The 19,747-nt window shown below is 39.6% G+C and overlaps 1 protein-coding gene and 1 long non-coding RNA gene across 3 annotated transcripts in view; both read right to left on the reverse strand.

The window, feature by feature from the left end:
- Nucleotides 1–182: 182 nt before the first annotated feature.
- Nucleotides 183–14,359, reverse strand: ggt7 (gamma-glutamyltransferase 7). 2 transcript variants are annotated; one of them, XM_088991133.1, is made up of 16 exons: nt 13,944–14,359; nt 13,012–13,267; nt 11,772–11,998; nt 11,534–11,685; nt 10,636–10,756; nt 10,486–10,553; nt 9,141–9,214; nt 8,867–9,060; nt 7,120–7,207; nt 6,915–7,042; nt 6,035–6,123; nt 4,922–5,074; nt 4,526–4,634; nt 3,445–3,582; nt 2,441–2,540; nt 183–2,186 (listed from the first exon to the last, which is right to left on the reverse strand). In XM_088991133.1, the coding sequence occupies exons 2-16, from the start codon at nt 13,220–13,222 to the stop codon at nt 2,017–2,019; spliced, it is 2,022 nt and encodes a 673-aa protein (XP_088847259.1). In that variant the 5' UTR covers nt 13,223–13,267; nt 13,944–14,359; the 3' UTR covers nt 183–2,016. The 2 variants fall into 2 exon arrangements, with proteins under 2 accessions (XP_088847259.1, XP_088847267.1); XM_088991141.1 differs by lacking the exon at nt 13,944–14,359 and adding an exon at nt 13,640–13,798.
- Nucleotides 14,360–15,523: 1,164 nt separating this feature from the next.
- The window catches only part of LOC148902793 (uncharacterized), a 32,587-nt gene continuing 28,363 nt past the window's right edge, over nt 15,524–19,747 (reverse strand). The window contains exon 3 of the long non-coding RNA XR_016114324.1: nt 15,524–18,613. This is a non-coding gene — a long non-coding RNA (uncharacterized LOC148902793). The remainder of the gene's footprint in view (nt 18,614–19,747) is intronic.

Here is a 19,747-nt window from a genome sequence, read left to right on the forward strand (position 1 = left end):
TGTAATGGGAGCATGTTCACCAATCTAAACGAAATAGGTGTAATATTTGAATGTATAAAACATACACGACGCATACTTTGTCAAACATTGGCATATTGAATCTAAACATAAAAATAAAGAATAATTTAATCCATAGAACACTTTCATAGTCATATATATATAGTGTGTTTGCAATACAGCAGTCTTAGTCACAATTTATTGAGGGACAATGTTGAGTCGTACGAAAAACAATCACATAAAACATTCACACATTATGCACATTTGTCCATGGCACTATATCTACAAAACAAGCATCAAAGCCATATTGCACAATTTAAAATCAAATTATCACCAGCATACGATAAAATAGGACCGACCACTTCAAGAACTGTTTTTCAACGCTTATGCACACAGCTTAAAATAATTCCACATATAAATAAAATTACAAAAACACTGAGGTCAACGCATTGAAAAAAAAAAAAAAAAACAAATACTGTAAAACTGTGTAAGTGTACACAGTAATAACAGTTTTGTTGGGCTAACTTGGCCATACTCTGTGTAAACAATTCTAAACTACTATACTTGAATGCTGACTTGTTGGCCAGTATGAACACACATTGATAACCCTTTGTTGAATCAGACGAATGACTGTTTACTTTAAAATCCTGTTAAACTCTGTATCATTTGCACAGTTCTTACCGTATTACCATTAAGGATACCTTAACAGTGTGCAATGACTCTCAACTTTCAGTATGTGCTCATGTCCCAAATGTCTATTGTGTGATATTGGCTTGTTTGCTGGAATGGTGGAATGACTAGAAATACTAGAAACAAATGTATTTGTTTTTGAAACATACAGTACTTAATCAAGTTGTATGTACACAGAAGCAGAGGCAGTTTCAAAGAATCCGGTCTGCAAAACTTTACACGTCTGATTTCACATTCATTGATCGTAGTTTAACTCTAAATGATAATGACTGCCTGAATCGGAATAAATAAATATAACTTTGTATGTAATATGTGCTTGGCAGACATTTTGTAATGGATTGCTTAGAGAACAGATAATATTTAAAGGACAACCGACGTCTCCGGACAAGTTGTGTCGATAATTTGTAAAATGACTTCAAATGACTTCTGAGCGTATTTTACAAAGATTACACCGCATATAGCTATATTTTATGTTTTAAGACTCGCGCTGAATATTCAGGAAGTCTTGTTTTTGAGTTGGTGACGAGTCCGTACGTGACGTCACTGAAGGAACGCCCCTGACCGAAAAAAAAGGACACATTGTAGCAGTCCTTCCATCACGTCAATGCATTTTGCTGTGCTTGTTTGGTCTGAAAACGTCATGTTGCACCAAAAACAGCCGGAAGAGGGTGACCAAGCTCCATATAAGGAATTTATCAGCCTGTGGAAACGGGCTGATTCATTCCTCACAGGGAGCTTGGTCGCCATTTTCTGCCTCTTTTCTAGGATGCTACATTACAGTCCAGATGCCTCAAAATGACAGGGAAGGACTTCTTTAATCAATTGCAAACATGTATGCTTTCCTCTTCAGAACTATTTGAATCATATTCATAACCGGATGTGTAACAAGAAAGCATATTCTCCGAATCTCAAGCCATTGTTTTGATTCTCCAGCAATGCAAGACATTGCATTGGTGTGACGTCACGAATTGGGGGCGGGACTTTCTGAAAATGCCCAATTCGCAGCTCAATTTTTTGCAGATTTTGGACACTTTAAGTCATTTTTATTGGTGTTTTGCATTTGAATAAAAATATCATACCGCGTGTTTTGGGTATTTTAGGTGCTATAAAACGTTTTTCTGATGTCAGTTGGGAAACAAAAAAGTGACGTTGGTTGTCCTTTAACAACAGTTTCTTGGAGTACTGTGTTTAAATTATCTATCGAAGCAATAGCTACAAAATCATCTCAAACCGCACGTTGGTGTGGCTTGATTTCATCCAGAATCGTATATTGTCATTTAATTTATTTTGTGTCCAAAATTACGAAGCAGCATAGTTTGTGGACAATGACTAAATCCTGGACATTGCAAGGGCTGAGGCATCAGAACTACGAGGGTCCGTCACTCCAACGATAAGGTCATTTGTTCTCCGAGTGCCCTCGACCAAGGACAAAACATCTATCTTCTCAACCTTGTGGCCTTTGGCCTGTAGCAGCTCTATATCTTCATCTAGAAATTCAGCTGTAAGAGAGAATGGGGCATAGGTCTTCAATCCAATCGTCAATATTATAACATAGCATAACAAATTTAACAAATGAGTTATACAAATGAACAGGTTCTAAAATATTGTTTACACGCAACAGTAAGCAGTAACTGCAGCTGAAGTGGAATTTGAAAAAAAAAAAAAAAAAACATTACACAAATCCATTGTACAGAGTTTTGTCAGAGAATCTACAGAATGTGGTTCCAAAGGCAGTAGGAAAAAAAAAACTTACAGTCCACCAGTAACGTGTTTGCCTCCAGATGTGGGTGGAATCTACCATCTGCTAAACTATCACTCATGTTTTTATGTGAAGACAAAACACTTAGCAACACCTGTGAAAGACAAAAAAAAAACGTCATCATTCTGTGTGTTTACATATATAGAGATATATAGAGCTCGCTAGCTAGATAGATAGATGGACAGACAGGTAAAATACCGCCTGTTTACGGTCTAAATTCCAGTGGCCGTCAGGGCCTGCAAGGCCTTCTCTGCTGGCCCTAAAAATATCTGAATTACAGACTAATTAATTAGATTCTGTCCATAAATTATTTTAAAATAATTCCAAATTGTCTTTCAGCTTCCTTTCACTACTTTTCCCCTGTTGCGCTGCTTCCAGACGTGTGTTTTCGAATGTAAGCATTTAACCAATCACATTTCATCCATCATTTGTAACTGGGGTCAGAAATCGACCTGGACGCCTTCACAATCAGTTCTGCAAGCTCTGGAGCATAAAAATCAATGGCGATGAAACAGTTGCTTTAACCAATCAGAGTTCGAGTTAGCAACCCAAGGCCTGCTCGAAGGCACTGGCAACGTCAGCATTTTCGCAAATTATGATTGGCTAGTCACGATTGAATAGCCACTAGCCAATCATAGTATCACTAGTCGCGAGTGATAAGCGTATACTGGGCAGAGCTAGCGCACTGTATTGGTAGAGAGCTGCATAAGCAAATATATTGTTGTGTTGATTTAATAGTGATTTTGTCAACCCACAACAGAGAAGAAATAGATTTGGTTGGAGATTTAAAGCCATTTTCAAGACGGACTTTTCAAAAAAAAAAGATATCAAGGTCGGTCAGTTATTTCCTAGCTAATGGTAGCCTCTAGTGGACTTGTCGTAAATCACACCACATTTTTTTCAGTCTGAATTTAATGAGACGGAGCACTACTGAAGACCTAGCGATGAAATCTATGGCCGCCACTGCTAAATTCGTACTTGTTATGGAAGATACTCACCTGTGTGATGGCACTCAGAGCTTTGACTCCATTGGAGGATCCAACCGCAATGTATGTACCACACACCCCGTTGGATGGCCTCACTACAGTGGGCATCAGGAAAGACAATGGACGCTTCCCAGGCTGGAGGCTGTTATGCTAACGACATCAACCATGTTTCAAAGTGGGGCAAGAATTCAACATTATAAAATGGAGTGTTGCCTTGAGATACAGCCAGTCCCATCTTGTTTGTTTGTTTTCCTTGATCTGGGCCACAGGTGTCAAAGTCAAGGCCCGCGGGCCAAATCCGGCCCGCCACATCATTTTTTTCGGCCCGCAAAAGCAAATCAAACTTGTTAAATTTCATGATGATTGCTAAAATCTGAGCCAAAATTTCATATTTTTGGATGTCAACCACAATAAAAGTCATTATTCTTGACTTCAGATTTGAAAACGAGTTATTCATTAATTTGCTGTGTGCTCTATATGTAATATTTGAAGGGATTTAAACATTCTTATGGGTTCCCCAAATTCATAACGGCCCTCGAGAGGAAACCATAACTACAATGACTAAAAATGACTAAAAATGACTTTGACACCCCTGATCTGGGCCATTCTTATATATATATATATATATATATTTTTTTTTTACTATATATATATATATATATATATATATATATTTTACTATATATATATATATATATATATATATATATATATATATATATATATATATATATATATATATATATAGTAAAGTCTCGTTATATCGATATTCAAGGGAATCCGAAAAAATATCGATATAACCGGGACTATCGATATATCCGATATCGATATATATATATATATATATATATATATATATATATATATATATATATATATATATATATATATATATGTAATTATGTCGCATAGTGTTACAATCTACTATTTTCTTAATTGAACAACAACCTTCAACAGTTTTTGTTTTGCAGGAAGGCTAGAACGCATTAATGACATTTCCGTTCATTTCATTGAGAAATGACTTGAAATACGAGTGTGGACAAGAAGCAAATGGAATTTGTATCCCAAGGCAGGACTAATTAGGCTTACTTACAGGGTTGAAGCTGTGGGTTTTATTCGGCCAAGAAAAGGCCTTGATTTGGCTGTTCAAAAGGATCCCTGAAGGAGTCACTATCCCACTGCCAAACGGTTTATTTAGGGAACTAGAAGAGCAAAATGATCCAAAAAAAATCATATGAAACTACAGTAAAGTCTCGTTATATCGATATTCAAGGGAGTCCGAAAAAATATCGATATAACCGGGACTATCGATATATCCGACCCTGTTTGCATGTAATTTTCTCAGTGCGTGCATAGAAATAGTATCGATATAACCGGGACTATCGATACATCCGATATCGATATAACGAGACTTTACTGTATTTGGTTCTCAGTTCACACAAAAAATAAAAAATAAAAAACAAATAATCAGAATTGCATGAAAACATACCTTACAACTGAGACTATGTGGTCATCCGGGCCCATAATCATGACCTGGGCAGCTGCAGCGCCATCATCCAAACTAAATGAGGGTGTGTAATGGCTGACTGGGTAGGCCTGAGAGTCGTTGATCATTTGGCGAAACAAGGACCCTTGTGATTTGCTTAGAAATTGGACAGAATCAGAATCAGAAAGCCTTTCATAGTCCCACAATGGGGAAATTCGCAAAGGTCTCTATGAACGAGGCTGACAGAAATCACATTTGAATGCAGAAGAGAGTTGGCATCATGTTCAGTGATACCTTGGCTTATGAACTTAATTGGTTCCCAGACAGAGTGTGTGTAAGGCAAAAAGTGTATATCCCAAAAATTAAATTCCCATAGGAAACCATTTAAATGAGAATAATCCGTTCCCAGGTCCCCATAAAACACAATTTTCTACTTTAATTTCCTAAGCCTTAAAACTACACAAAATACACCTTAGTTTATGTATAATAATTGTGCTATGGTATTATAATTAAAGAAACTGTACAGTATAATAAAGTCGTTTTATTTACCTTTGTGATGGTCGTTGATGGCTTGATGGAATGGAGTGGAGGGTTTCCTCAGCATTAAACACTTGATGAAGAACGTACCCTTCTTCTTTCACCATCTTGAGGAATGATCCCTTGTGGGTGCTTTCTCTGTGATAATTTTATTTAGTTCCTCATCAATTCTGTTCCGTTTAGCTGGGTTGATCGTTTTTGCATCAAGTGTACAGATGGCTTTTGCAGGTTGTTTGTGGAGCCTGATTGATGGGATATTTTAACCTTGCAGTCTACACTGTGCCGTTGAACCATCAAAGTTGAAACTCTCTTACTGTTGTCTGCCTGTCTCTTTAATGTCGCTTTAATCAAAGACTGGGGGCGGGGAATAGAGTACAAAAACAGTCGGCTGCCATGTTGTTAGAAGAACGGGCTCGTTCACGAACGACACATCACTCATTGAGGCAACTCAGTGTACGAAAAAAAAGTCCGTATGCCAAGGTAAAGTTTGCATGCCAAAGTAAAATGATGATAAATTTAATGTTCGTAAACTGAAAAGTTCGTAAGCCAAGGGGTTCGTAAACCGAGGTATCACTGTACCTCAACATCTTGTTGACTGTGTCTGAGACTGAAGTGTCAAACATGGGGTCGCCCAGTCCACTTGCCATGGCCAAAGCTATTTTCACCGACTGAAACAAAACAATGGATGAATTATTGTACGGTGGAACCTCTTGTCAAGTTCACTCAAAACGGCTTTTTGTTCAGCATGTGTCAGAATCTGTTTGCCCCAACTGGCCATAGTGCGAGAATTGAAGAGAGTGACGTGGAGCGCCATTTTCGAATTTCTTCAGGTTTTGTTTTTTTCCTGCGGGAGGTGCCGATAAAGCGCTTGTCAGACCTCTGGGAATGTTTTCCCTTCCACAAGGGGGCAGCATTTGCCTTTTGTCCGTGTTAGCGCTTTGTTACAGCTTCAGCTGTTGTTAAAGCGCTATTTAAATCAACATGTATGGCTTGTAATGTATTTTGTACTGCTGCCCCCATTTCAAGCTCATATAACTCCAGACCCATATAATTTAGGAATGAACTTTTTTTAATAATAATAATAATACATTTCATTTCTAAGCGCCTTTCAAAATTCTCAAGGTCACTTTACAGTCACAGGATAAGTTTTTTCTCTGGGTGAGCAGGGGCAGCCACACGCACCAGCGTTCACTCAACCTGGAATAACTCAGATAGAAAGCTAGTTAGCTATCTAATAGCGAGCTAACAGATAGCCATCTAGAGAGCTAGCCAGATAGTCAGGAAGCTAGCCAGCTAGCCAATAGCTTGCTAACAGATAGCCACATATTTTCTGATGAAAGGTTTCTAACGCTGTATTGTGTGACAATGACAAAAACCCTGGTACTGGAGTGGACACATTTTTGCACATCATCTGGCGGTGAATGAGTTAAATAAGACATCGTAAAAGAGTCAACACTACCTCTGCAGTCCAGTGATACATGCTGCTCCTGGGCACCTGGTTGGTAATGTTGTAACCTTCAAGGATGTTGAGGGCCAAGATCACGCCAATACCGGCATGGGGTGCCGGAGTTACCATCACATGGTGTCCTTCCAAGACATCCATCATAAATATATCAGTGACACTCATTGGTGGAAAACTAAAGAAAGAAAATGGAGAATGAAACCTTGATAGTTGATATTTGCTGGCTGCTCTAGGATTGTGGTGTAGTTTCCAAAGTCATCGTCTGTGAGAACTCCACCGTTTGCTTGCACCTGAAACAAATGAGGACAACAGAGAAACGCAATAGTCAAGGTCATTTCAGAGCCTGGACTCTTCATTCAATCGTATCCGGTCCGTACAAAATCCTAAAATTACCATTATTATAATCAGTGGCTTTCATCGCTATGCCTTCAGGAGTGCTACGTCTCAATCAATCCAGACTGAAAAAAAAGTGTGGAGTGATTTACTACAAGTCCACTAGAGGGTAGCATTAGCCAGGAAATACCTTGAAAATGGTCATGAAAATGGCTTTAACAGTAAATCTCCAACCAAATCAATTTCTTCTCCTCTTTCAGCCATTGTGAGTTGACAAAACTGCTATTAAATCAACATAATATATTTGCTTATACAGCTGTCTACAGATACAGTGTGCTAGCTCTGGCCAGTATGCTCTTGCCACTAGCAGCTTGTGATCAGAGCAGTTTTCGCAAACTATGATTGGCTAGCGACTGGCCAATTATAGTTTGCGAAAAACCTGACGTTGTACCAGTGCCTTCGAGAAGGTGCTGGTTCCCCTTTTGGGTTGCCAACTCCAAAATCTGATTGGTTTGCATGTTTTTGGAATGTTGGAGGAAACCGAATGACCCGGATAAAATCCATGCAGCTCTGGGGAGAACAGCCAAACCACACAGGGAAACCAGAGCAGGGTTTGAACAGACCGCTGCACTGTGAGGTCAATAAGCTAACCACAAGATCACCAGGTGTAATAAAAATACAGTAAAGTCTCGTTATATCGATATTCAAGGGAGTCCGAAAAAATATCGATATAACCGGGACTATCGATATATCCGACCCTGTTTGCATGTAATTTTCTCCGTGCGTGCATAGAAATAGTATCGATATAACCGGGACTATCGATATATCCGATATCGATATAACGAGACTTTACTGTAATATAGTACCGTATTTCCCGGTGTATAAGGCACACTCAAAAGCCTTTGTTTTCCCTCAAAAGATGACCCCCTGCGCCTTATATGTGAAGTAATATTGAGACACAACAGGTCTCGCAACTACTGTCAGCAGCCACCGACTCCATAGCCACCGACTCCATTTCCCTCTGTCGAAGAAGTTGTGCGTAACCCCAGCCTGTACTGTAGCGCATTTTAAAATACACCATTCATTGGGGGTACGCCTTATACCAGGGGTGTCAAAGTCATTTTTTGCCGCGGGCCACATTGTAGTTATGGTTTCCTCTCGAGGGCCGTTATGAATTTGGGGAAGCCATTAGAATGTTTAAATTCCTTCAAATATTACATATAGAGCACACAGCAAATTAATGAATAACTCGTTTTCAAATCTGAAGTCAAGAATAATGACTTTTATTGTGGTTGACATCCAAAAATGTGAATTTTTGGCTCAAATTTTAGCAATCGTCATGGAATTTAACAAGTTTGATTTGCTTTCGCGGGCCGAAAAAAAATGATGTGGCGGGCCGGATTTGGCCCGCGGGCCTTGACTTTAACACCTGTGCCTTATACTAAGGTCTACCTTATACAACGGAAAATACAGTAGTACTCTTTGGTGTTTTCTGATTTTCAATTTTAAAAATTACATATGCTATACTTTGAAGAATTATATGTTCAGGCAGTATAAGTGCTCACTGAGGCATGTGAAGAATTAATGGATTCTTATGAGATTTGTGAATTATTTACCGTAGAAGCAATTTCCTGCGTCAGGTTTCCACTGTAGAACTCTGATATCCCATCATCTGCAATAGCATCCAAGATTGTAGCCAAATCCAGACGTCTGCTCAATAATCCAGAGAGAGGTGCCCGGCCATTAGGTAGGAAGAGATCCCGAAATGCATCCGAGATGTTCTGGTCCTTAATGTTTGCAAGAGCTTCAGCTAAGGGTACGAAAATATGGCAGGAATTATCAAATCTCATTTCCTTGAAGTGATATGCATATCACATGAATGTTACCTACCAAACTCATGAGTGACATTAAATCCATTTCTGGCCACATCTGCTGCCATGGAAACCACGTTCTTCCAAGGCATCCTAGCAAATGTATGACACGAAATGCTGGCTTATTTGTAGAAAGGCTTTTAAATGAGTCATATGGACTATTGCCTTAGAGCACAGGTGTCAAAGTCAAGGCCCGCGGGCCAAATCCGGCCCTCCACATCATGTTTTTCGGCCCGCGAAAGCAAATCAAACTTGTTAAATTCCATGATGATTGTTAAAATCTGAGCCAAAATTTCATATTTTTGGATGTCAACCACAATAAAAGTCATTATTCTTGACTTCAGATTTGAAAACGAGTTATTCGTTAATTTGCTGTGTGCTCTATATGTAATATTTGAAGGGATTTAAACATTCTAATGGGTTCCCCAAATTCATAACGGCCCCCGAGAGGAAACCATAACTACAATGTGGCCCGCGGCAAAAAAATGACTTTGACACCCCTGCCTTAGACCGTTGCTTAGACAACACTGAAATACCCTGAGCCACACATGCACCCTTAATAGCTTCCTTGTTAAGGATGGTAGCAATGGTCGACTTAGCGTACTGGTACGCTAAGTCACACAAACGCACACCTCGTTTGCGTTTTTTGATGATCTCCTTCTTCTGCTCGACCGAAATTTTCTTTTGTGTCTTCTTCGGCTTAACACTAAACTGTGGTGGGGTCTTTTTCGGTCCCATAATAGCAAAAGCACTCAACTCGATAACAAACAACGTCCGCGAAAAAAAAAAAACTAGTCCGCCAGCCACCGTGGCGCTGTGTGGTTTGGTTCGTCCGCCGAAAACTAGTTCGAATGCCTAGATTAAATTCTCGCGAATTTAATGCTCGTAATGTGAAAAGTTCATGAGCTAAAGCGTTCGTAAACTGCGATGTCACTGTATTTGGAAACGTAACACGAGAAACGATCAACTCACAGTTGGTCTGACCACAGCATGGCTACCTAGATCTAGCTATCTAGGTGGCTTCCTGGCTAGCTATCTGTTTGCGATCTAATGAGTGAGCTAGCTAGCTATTAGCTGGCTACCCAGCTTGCTGTCTAGCTGGCTATTTAGCTATCTATCTGGCTACCTGGCTAGCTATGTAGGTGGCTTCCTGACTAGCTAGCTTTTTGCTGTCTAATGAGTGAGCTAGCTATCTATTAGCTGGCTACCAGCTATCTAACTAGCTGGCTATTTAGCTATCTAGCTGTCTAGATTTAGCTGGGATGGCATTATTAGATGACATTCCTCGTGATTTTAGTTTCACCACAATGATTGAAACTCATCAAGGTGTTGAAATGGAATTAAAATGGTGTATTACTACACACCTGCCATAAAGCTGATGTGCATGATGCATCCCTTTGAGCATTCCTGGTACTCCAACAAGCAGACCGGGCTGAAAGACACATAAAGCATCCAATTTGAGTGTCCTAAAAAGTATTTCTTTCTTCAGAGCTACATGGAATAAAATGCCTCACATTGAAGTCAAGGTCTTTTGTTTGGAGTAACCTGTCCCGAATGGCAGCCGGCGCGGTTTCTCTGAAGTCAATGACCCTTGTCTCATTTTTTCGGATATCATGCACCAACATAACTCCCCCCCTGAGGACATCACATTGACATATCGGTAAATACAGACAAATATTTAAAAAATATATATTGAGGTAACATCCGAGTTACGACTGGGTTCCGTTCCGACAAAACAGTCGTAAGTCAAACGGTCGTGAATCAAAAAGCATTCAAAATGGCTGACACGCAACAGCTAGGGGTGGGGTCACGCCTCCCCGTTTCCACCACTTCCTTCTTCAGGACAGCAGGTACAAAAACGGGACGCTGTCAACTTGTATTTGTACTTTGTATTACCCTGGACTTTCTATATCTTCGCCTGAGCACCCCTTTGCAGTTTTGAAAGGCGCTTATAAATGAAATGTATTAAGATTGTTGATTTGTTCCGTTTCTGCACGAATTGCTTCTCGCCATTGTCGGGTTTCCTATTGCCCATCCCACCACTCGTCATTTTTGACCACTCGCCGCCTCTTTGAGACAGGTGACCTCTTCTGGCTTCTCCGTTAGCAGGTAGAGCGATTTTTGGACAGCTCGCATGCGTGGGAAGCCGTGCGTATTTGGGTCAGCTCATATTATTTATTTATGATTATTCCCCTGGTCCTCTTTTTGGGACAAGCGCTTTGTGTTGTAGTTTAATAAATCATCCTGCACGGACCTCTGTCTCTGTCGCGTTGCTGGCTGTCGCGGTGGTAGCCGTAGAATGTTAAAAAAAAAAGGGTCTGGCGGTCGTGGTCTTTAGTACGGGCGGTCGTAACTCGGATGTTACACAGTATTTCCCCAATGAATAGAGGATTTTTTTCCTGGAGAACTCACCCTCCCAAACCAGAAGTGTGAGGGTGTACAATACCCAAACAGAGGGCAGCAGTGATGGCAGCATCAACACTAGATCCCTGCTTCCCCAAAACCTCAAATCCGAGGGATGTACACTGAGCCACATCTGTCACCACCGCTCCTTGGTGAAAAACCTAGCATGAAAAAGCAGGTAGTATGTGCATAGCTTGACTTATATAGCCTTATATATTCGAACAAATCACCCCTTTTGTAACACGACCTGGGGGTCTCCAAAGTAGATCTGAATGATGAGAGCAATGGTGACCCCTGTGGCAAAGGTGAGACAGGCTGTTATGATGACATTAAGTCCGTCCCGCTGGCAAGCGCAATCTTGCGTAAAAGGGTCTTTGGTTGTTTCTCTCAGAGACACGGTATCATGGTAGCCCAGGTCAGATGCTGAGGACGCGAGACGCTGAAGACGAGGAGACCTCAAAAATATGTCTGGGTCTGAAATGGAAAAGATTTAGAATATTTTGACTCATCATTTTCTGAATTCGTCATGCATCATACAAGTTAAAGGACAACCGACGTCACTTTTTTGTTTTTTAACCGACACCAGAAAAACGTTTTATTGCATCTAAAATACCCAAAACACGCAGTATGTAAAATGGCTTCAAATGACTTTTACTGAGCGTATTTTACAAAGATACCACCGCATATAACTATATTTTACGTTTTAAGCCTCGCACTGACTATTCCGGAAGTCTCGTTTTTGAGTTGGTGACGAGTCCGTACGTTACGTCACTGAAGGAACGCCCCTGACCGAAAAAAAAGACACATTGTAGCAGTCCTTCCATCACGTCAATATATTTTGCTGTACTTGTTTGGTCTTAAAACGTCATGTTGCACCAAAAAGAGCCAGAAGAAGGCGACCAAGCTCCATAAAAGGAATTTATCAGCCTGTGGAAATGGGCTAAGTCCTCACACGGAGCTTGGTCGCCATTTTTTACCTCTTTTTTGGTGATACATTTCCCGCCAATGTTGCCTCAAAATGGCACGGAATAAATTCTTTAATTGATTGCAAACATGTATGCGTTGCTCATCAGAACTATTTGAATCATATTCATAACTGGATGTGTAACAAGAAAGCATATTCTCCGAATCGGAAGCCATTGTTTTGATTCTCCAGCAATGCAAGACGTCTTGGTGTGACGTCACGAACTGGGGGCGGGACTTTCTGAAAATGCCCAATTCGCAGCTCAATTTTTTGCAGATTTTGGACACTTTAAGTCATTTTTATTGGTGTTTTGCATTTGAATAAAAATATCATACCGCGTGTATTGAGTATTTTAGATGCTATTAAACGTTTTTCTGATGTCAGTTAGGGAACAAAAAAGTGACGTTGGTTGTCCTTTATGTATGTATGTATTTATGTATGTATGTATGATGTATGATGCATATAACAAGCAAAGAGACATAATTTATTTTTCGGAACAGCCACGTGACACAGTATTACTGACCTGTCTCTTGCTCGCCGAGAACGTTGTCATCATCTTTACGAGTTTTGTCCCCCTGCATTACTTCTTCCTCTGGCAGCCTGGGGAAGCTTGTGATGCTCATGTAGTCCACGGGAGAGTAGGCAGTACCCAATGTTGTCCCTGGAGTGGCATCTTTAGCCACCACAAATCCAACAGGATACTCTGCCACGCCTTCAGATGGTGGATTGTGCATGGCTACTCTTCTAGATCAGGGGCGTCACACCAAGCCTGATCTCTCCTTTAAATATAATATGTGAGGGACAAGAAAGTAAAGCTTCTGGGTCTGTCATGAGTACATCCTGAATACACTTTATGTCAATAAGCTTGCCGGTGGAGCCGCGTGTCACGTTGGTGATAATAATGAGTCTTGACATATTCATGAGAAATAGCTGTGTTGCTCTGATTATGGAGCATTTTGTGCAAACGAGAACCTGCAGAATATTACATTTGCAGATGTACTCATATTTAATTCTATATGAGCGGCATCGACATTGGCTACAAGGCGATACTCGGCCGATCGCTGAAAAACTACAAAATATCAACACAAGGTTATCAAATAAATTGAAGAGCACATACACGTGTACTTGTGGTATTAAATTGTTAAGATTACCTGTCGGGATGTTCTGTGTGCTGCTTGTACAAGCTAGCTATAACCAGCATACTCCATTTAACGTGACTATCACGAGAGAATCGAAAATCTTCCAATGGGTTGTTTTCCGTATTCAGGTGTCTAGTCGCTGCCGTGTCATTTGATACATGGGAATGTGGTTCGGTGAGGGTGCAACCGGAACAACAAGGCCGAAAGAATTCTTCAACCCTGGGACGGGACGGTCTCAGAATAACAGTTCGTGCGTCTCCACTAACAGGTATGATAAAAAGGGTGTCAATTGACCGGACTGTATCATCATACTTACCACCGTACCACAGGTACTGTACTCCTCAACGTAGCATCGTCTGATCAATAAACAGTACTGCGATTGGTCCACACGTCGTCCGTGCCCGAAGCTGAACAACTTCAGCCAGCAACCTGGAGGCCGAGTCTGAGCTCAATAAACCGATCACCTGCTCCAGTGACATCATCTGTTGTCGTCGACGTAAATAGCCGTGGCCCCATCCTCCCAAGTCCTCCACACATGGACATACATATGATGGTTACACATTGGCTCATTCACAAAATTGCCAAAAACGCTCTTTCACCAGTCGAGTGTATGTGTATCCCGCTCCAAAGTACTCTGGCATGCTCCACCCTAATTGAATATTTGAATTCTTACTCCGTTTTTCCACACTGACACTAAGGCTGCGCCATCAATGGCAGCGCGTTTGCAGCATGCATCATATACATAAAATAAATATGGGATTTAAGAAAATTTACGACGTTCAGCTAATTTTCTGTGTCCTTATAATATTTAAAAAAAAATCTCCATCTTCAAGTATATATAAGGAATAATTTTTTTATATTGTAAATATCGACGTCATACATGTAGTGTATTCGGGGTATTTTGTCCGAATGGAGTTCCCGTACTTCCCTACTTTCTGCGCATTTGCAGCAGAAGCAAGTTATTTATACCGTAATTCTAACAGTGGATGAGTGTAAACATAACTATCATTCCCTGGCTTTTACTTTACTGCATTTTTAATATAAACAAGACACCAAAAATGATACAACGTCAACCGAAGCATCTAAATTTGATTATAACATATCTAATGACGTTTATTTTAAATTGATATGTACGTCTCAATAGACCACATGCAAATATTGTTTAAATTTAAAACCCATCCATTCATTTTCTGATGGATCTGATTTATCCTCACAAGGGTAGCGGTTTGTGCGCCACCCCAGTTGTCCTTGGGCAGGAGGCAAGCCAATCGCAGTTCACCCAGAGGCAAACAACCATCCTCACACTCATACTTTGCGACATTTTAGAATTTTCAATCTAACTTCCATGAATGTTTTGGGAATATGGGAGTAAACTCTGGTGTCCCCAGAGAAAACCCACGCAGGCTTGGCTAAAACGTGTAAACTCCAAATAGGAAGGCCATCAGGCCACCAGTTTTGTGTAAAATCTTATAAAAGAATGTATTAGCAATCTGGCAATGATGAATTCACTCGTGTTTACCGTCACACAGTCGTTTGTAATTGGACAAAGTGTGAAGCATGATTTGCTTTGAGTTACTGCGAAATGGCAGAGATAGCATCTTGCTATACATTATATCTGTCTGTTTGATAGGGACCCACATGGGCATCATTTTTACTTCACTTCAGATGCTCACAAGGCAAAGCAGGTAACATGCTGCTTCCAATTATCATTACAAGTTGCTATCTGAAAAAAATAACTTTGGACCACCATTGGCACTTCAAACGAGCTATTTTGATTGGTCAAAACGGCCCTGTATTGCACCAAGGCCTTATCCAGCTCCTAGAGTCTGAAGTGCACGAATACAAATTCTGCACAAATACAAACAATCTAAAAAAAACACCTACGGCTCCTCTTGGTGATTTCAGGTTTTATTATAATTAAATGCTTGATTTGGTATCAATAAGACCAAAAAAGTAGTAATCAGGCTGTCGTAGTGTGGGTAAATATTATTCAGTCGCCTCCAAGCAAGCAACTGAACATCTTGCTCTCGCAGGCGTCCTCCAACATCCGGTCAGGTCCCTTCATAATAAATCACAACACCACAGCTTACCACAGCTATTACCACACAGGCAAGAATGAAGAATTATGCAGAAAGGTTTAATCTTCGGACAAAATGAGGACTGGCCGTACGGGGCCGCACGTTACAGTCTGGTGGGGGCGATCACAGTCGTTGCTATTTGGGAGAGATTTTTTTTAAGACAGCGGATGTACCGTCATTTACAGGATGTATAATGAAACTGAGGTTTAAGAAAATAAAACTATGTTTACAATGTGTTCTTATAGCGAATTGCCTTAAAAGATCACGATTCACATGTTCCATTCCCATTTAATTCAGGATGGGTATTCTCTTTGAATCTGGTTTTGCCTTTATCAACTTGGAACCGTCATCTCTACCGGTGCTATTTTTAGCATGCAGGTCAAACTTTGGCGAGTGCAACATATCACTGGGGGACAAGTCTGAGAAGAAGGCTCTTCAACCATCTACTATATATAACTGGAAGGGAAAAAATGTATAAATGTATAAATAACAACAACAAAATATTCCCAGATCTTGACGACACTTCCTGAAATTTGATGTTTACTCATCATCCAAAAGATCGTATTGAGGGATTTATAATAGCTAATATGTGAAGTTTCATAGTATCCTCCGAGTGAAGCATCAATTCAAAGTTGCGTTCCATCTCTGAACAGCCTGTCCTTGCTTTTAAAGTGTTTATAAGATGCCCCTTGTCAAGAACACCTCCGGGTGCGTTCCCCTCTTGCCTTTTAGGGACACACGCAAGGGTTGCTGTGGGGGCTTTGAGAAAGCACTGAGACAATATAAAGAAGGAAATGATTGGAGGAAGAAGCTGAGACGTTCCTTTTGCTCCCCTTCTGGCTGCTAAATGTACTGCGGGAATCTCTCGGAATATGCACGAGGCATACTTGCTTGATATCTGCTCTGTTGGGTCATTTGGATGCGAGTCAGGAAGCGATCATGTGGAGTCTCTGCTGGCTAAGTGTTATGTGTATATAGGGGTTATCTTAGGACCACAAAGGGCAGTTGAGGATAACCTTGACAAACAATCTGTAACATGATGCCCAGAGCAGTGTAGAGTTTCACTTTGCAAAACCTGACCGTCAAACAAAATCCAGTTTATAAAAGCTATAAAGATGAGATTTTTCACCTTTGTGTCGTCTGTTTCACTGGGCATTGTTCGAGAACTCATTCGGAATTAGAAAACCTTTATTCGTCCCACAATGGGGACATTTGCAGTTCATTTGCTTGATATATACTCAGACTATCATACCATATATCATTTATCATTTGATAAATTTGACATAAGTCAACACACCTTTTTTCAAATGCCAGGTTTTAAGATACAAAATCCAAACTTGTCAACTGGCTGTATTTTGCCGTATACTGTATGATTTTTGCACATTTTTTAGATGAGTAGGGCATACGAGAAAGTTTGTACGGGAAACGCAAACATTGGTATGTATAATTTTTAGATATTTTCGATTCCGTTTTCGTCATGAAATATTAGCAGTAATGCTAATTATAAAAAAAAATATTTCTACTCGTAAAAAGTGAAGTTGACCACCAAGAAAACAAGTCTGTGCTAAAAGAAAAATTAAAGTACAGAAAATATTTATCATTTTGAAATCAGTTAAATTAAATATTTTGCCGTAATATCATTCATATTTTTATATTTAAAGTGTCCAAAATCTGCAAAAAAATTGAGCTGCGAATTGGGCATTTTCAGAAAGTCCCGCCCCCAGTTTGTCACATCACGCCAAGATGTATTGCATTTCTGGAGAATCAAAACAATGTCTGCAGATTCAGAGAATATGCTTTCTTGTTATACATCCAGTTATGAATATGATTCAAATAGTTCTGAAGAGGAAAGGTTACATGTTTGCAATCGATTAAATAATTTATCCCGTGCCATTTTGAAGCAACATTGGGGAGAAACGGCTCACCAGAAAAGAAATGGCGACCTCCTGTAGCCACCTCCGTTTCCACAGGCTGATAAATTCCTTATATGGAGCTTGGACACCCTCTTCTGGCGGCTTTTGGGTGCGACCCAAGGTTTTCAGACCAAACAATACAACAAAATATATTGACGTGATGGAAGGACAGCTACAATGTGTCTTTTTTTTCGGTCAGGGGCGTTCCTTAGTGACGTCACGTACGGACTCGTCACCAACTCAAAAACAAGACTTCCTGAATATTCAGCGCAAGTCTTAAAACGTAAAATATAGCTACATGCGGTGGAATCTTTTAAAAATACGCTCTGTAGAAGTCATTTGAAGCCATTTTACAAATTATGGACACAACTTGTCCGGAGACGTCGGTTGTCCTTTTAAAGTTACATTTTAAAAAACAACCATTCGAAAAGGGCTATGTTGACATTTCATATCCACTGTATGTCGTGCCAGTATTTAAATCCTTTTCCCGTGGGCGTTCAAAATGTGCCACATGCTCATCTCATCTGTCTTGCCACCCGTGACACACGCTTATCATATGCAAACAGACGCTAATACTGCAGCAGAGAGGCCACAGCGGAAAGGTGAGTGAGAAAGGTCAAAAATAAAAGCTGCTAGACGGTGGAATCAAAACAAATGACAAGGTCAAAGGGAATCAGAGTGCTGTTCTGGTGGAGTTTGTTATGCAACACGGTCAACGAGGTTCAGTGCTTTTTTTTCGGACAGTATTGGCATGTTTCCATGTGGTCTATTTTTAAAACACATGACGAGAAACATTTGTTTGTCAAACACCGCGTCACAGTTTCGGGAGGGATTAAAGGAAATAATTAAACAACGGCAACAAAAAAAAACAAACGAGTGCTAACATGCAAAAGGTGTAAAGTACCAGTCAGTCTGTCTATTGGCAACACCGAAATCGTCAAGTACTCACATGCAATGCTTTGGATTTTTTGGCACTTATGAAGCTGCCGGTGGAGCTGCAAGTCACATTGGTGAACATCAACACATAATAATAATAATAATAATAATAATAATAATAATAATAATAATAATAATAATAATAATAATAATAATCCATTTAATTTTTAAGCGCCTTTCAAAACTCAAGGTCACTTTATAGTCACAGGATCAGTTTTTCTGTGGGTGAGAAGCGGCAGCCATATGCGCCAGCGTTCACTCAACCCGGAAGTAACTCAAATGGATAGAAAGCTAGCTAAGAGGTAGCGAGGTAGCGAATAAGAATAAGAATATCAATATAAATATAAATATAAATAATAGATAATAATAATAGCTAATAATAATTAATCAATACTTAATTATCAATTAATTATTTATTATTAATATTAATATTAATATTAATATTAATATTAATATTGATATCAACATCATCAACATCAACATCAACATGAACACTAACACTAATACTAATATTAATATTAATATTAATATTAATATTAATATTAATAATTAAATAATTAAGTATTGATTGATTGTTATTATTATCTATTATTATTATTATTACCAATATTGATATCAATATTATTAATAATATTAATAATAATAATAATAATAATAATAATAATAATACGAAGAAGAAGCTTCTTTTCCTTTCGGCTTTTCCGTCCAAGGGGTCGCCACAGCGAATCAGTGAAGAATAATAATAGTTATTCTAATAGTTAGAATAATAAGAATAATAAGAATAATAAGAATAATAACAATAAAATCAATATGTATGTACCGGTAACATAGGAGGGAAAAGCCCGAATCTAAACTTTCACTTTGTTCATTTTTCAACCGGCCTGAGAAACTCTGAGAATCCTGTCAAACCTCTGGCAATGTGTTGTGTTCAGCCCCCCCCCCCCCCCCCCCCCCCAAAAAAAAAATATATTTTGCATGGACAAAATGAAAATGTAGCAATTTGTTAAGGACAATTCCATTACATGTGACGAATTTGAGAACAAAAACAAAAGCACACGCCTCACACACACACTGTTCCTGTTGTGTCACTCACATACTCACCGCTGTGACGTGAATGGGTTTGTTTGAGCGTCTGGGTGAGTTGCCAAGCACCTGGTAACCGTAGAGGTCGAAATTCGACCTTGCTTTCACAA

The sequence above is a fragment of the Hippocampus bargibanti genome, linkage group LG01 (assembly GCF_051943395.1).
Source record: "Hippocampus bargibanti isolate YZ-2025 linkage group LG01, ASM5194339v1, whole genome shotgun sequence".
Classification (NCBI taxonomy): Eukaryota; Metazoa; Chordata; class Actinopteri; order Syngnathiformes; family Syngnathidae; genus Hippocampus; species Hippocampus bargibanti.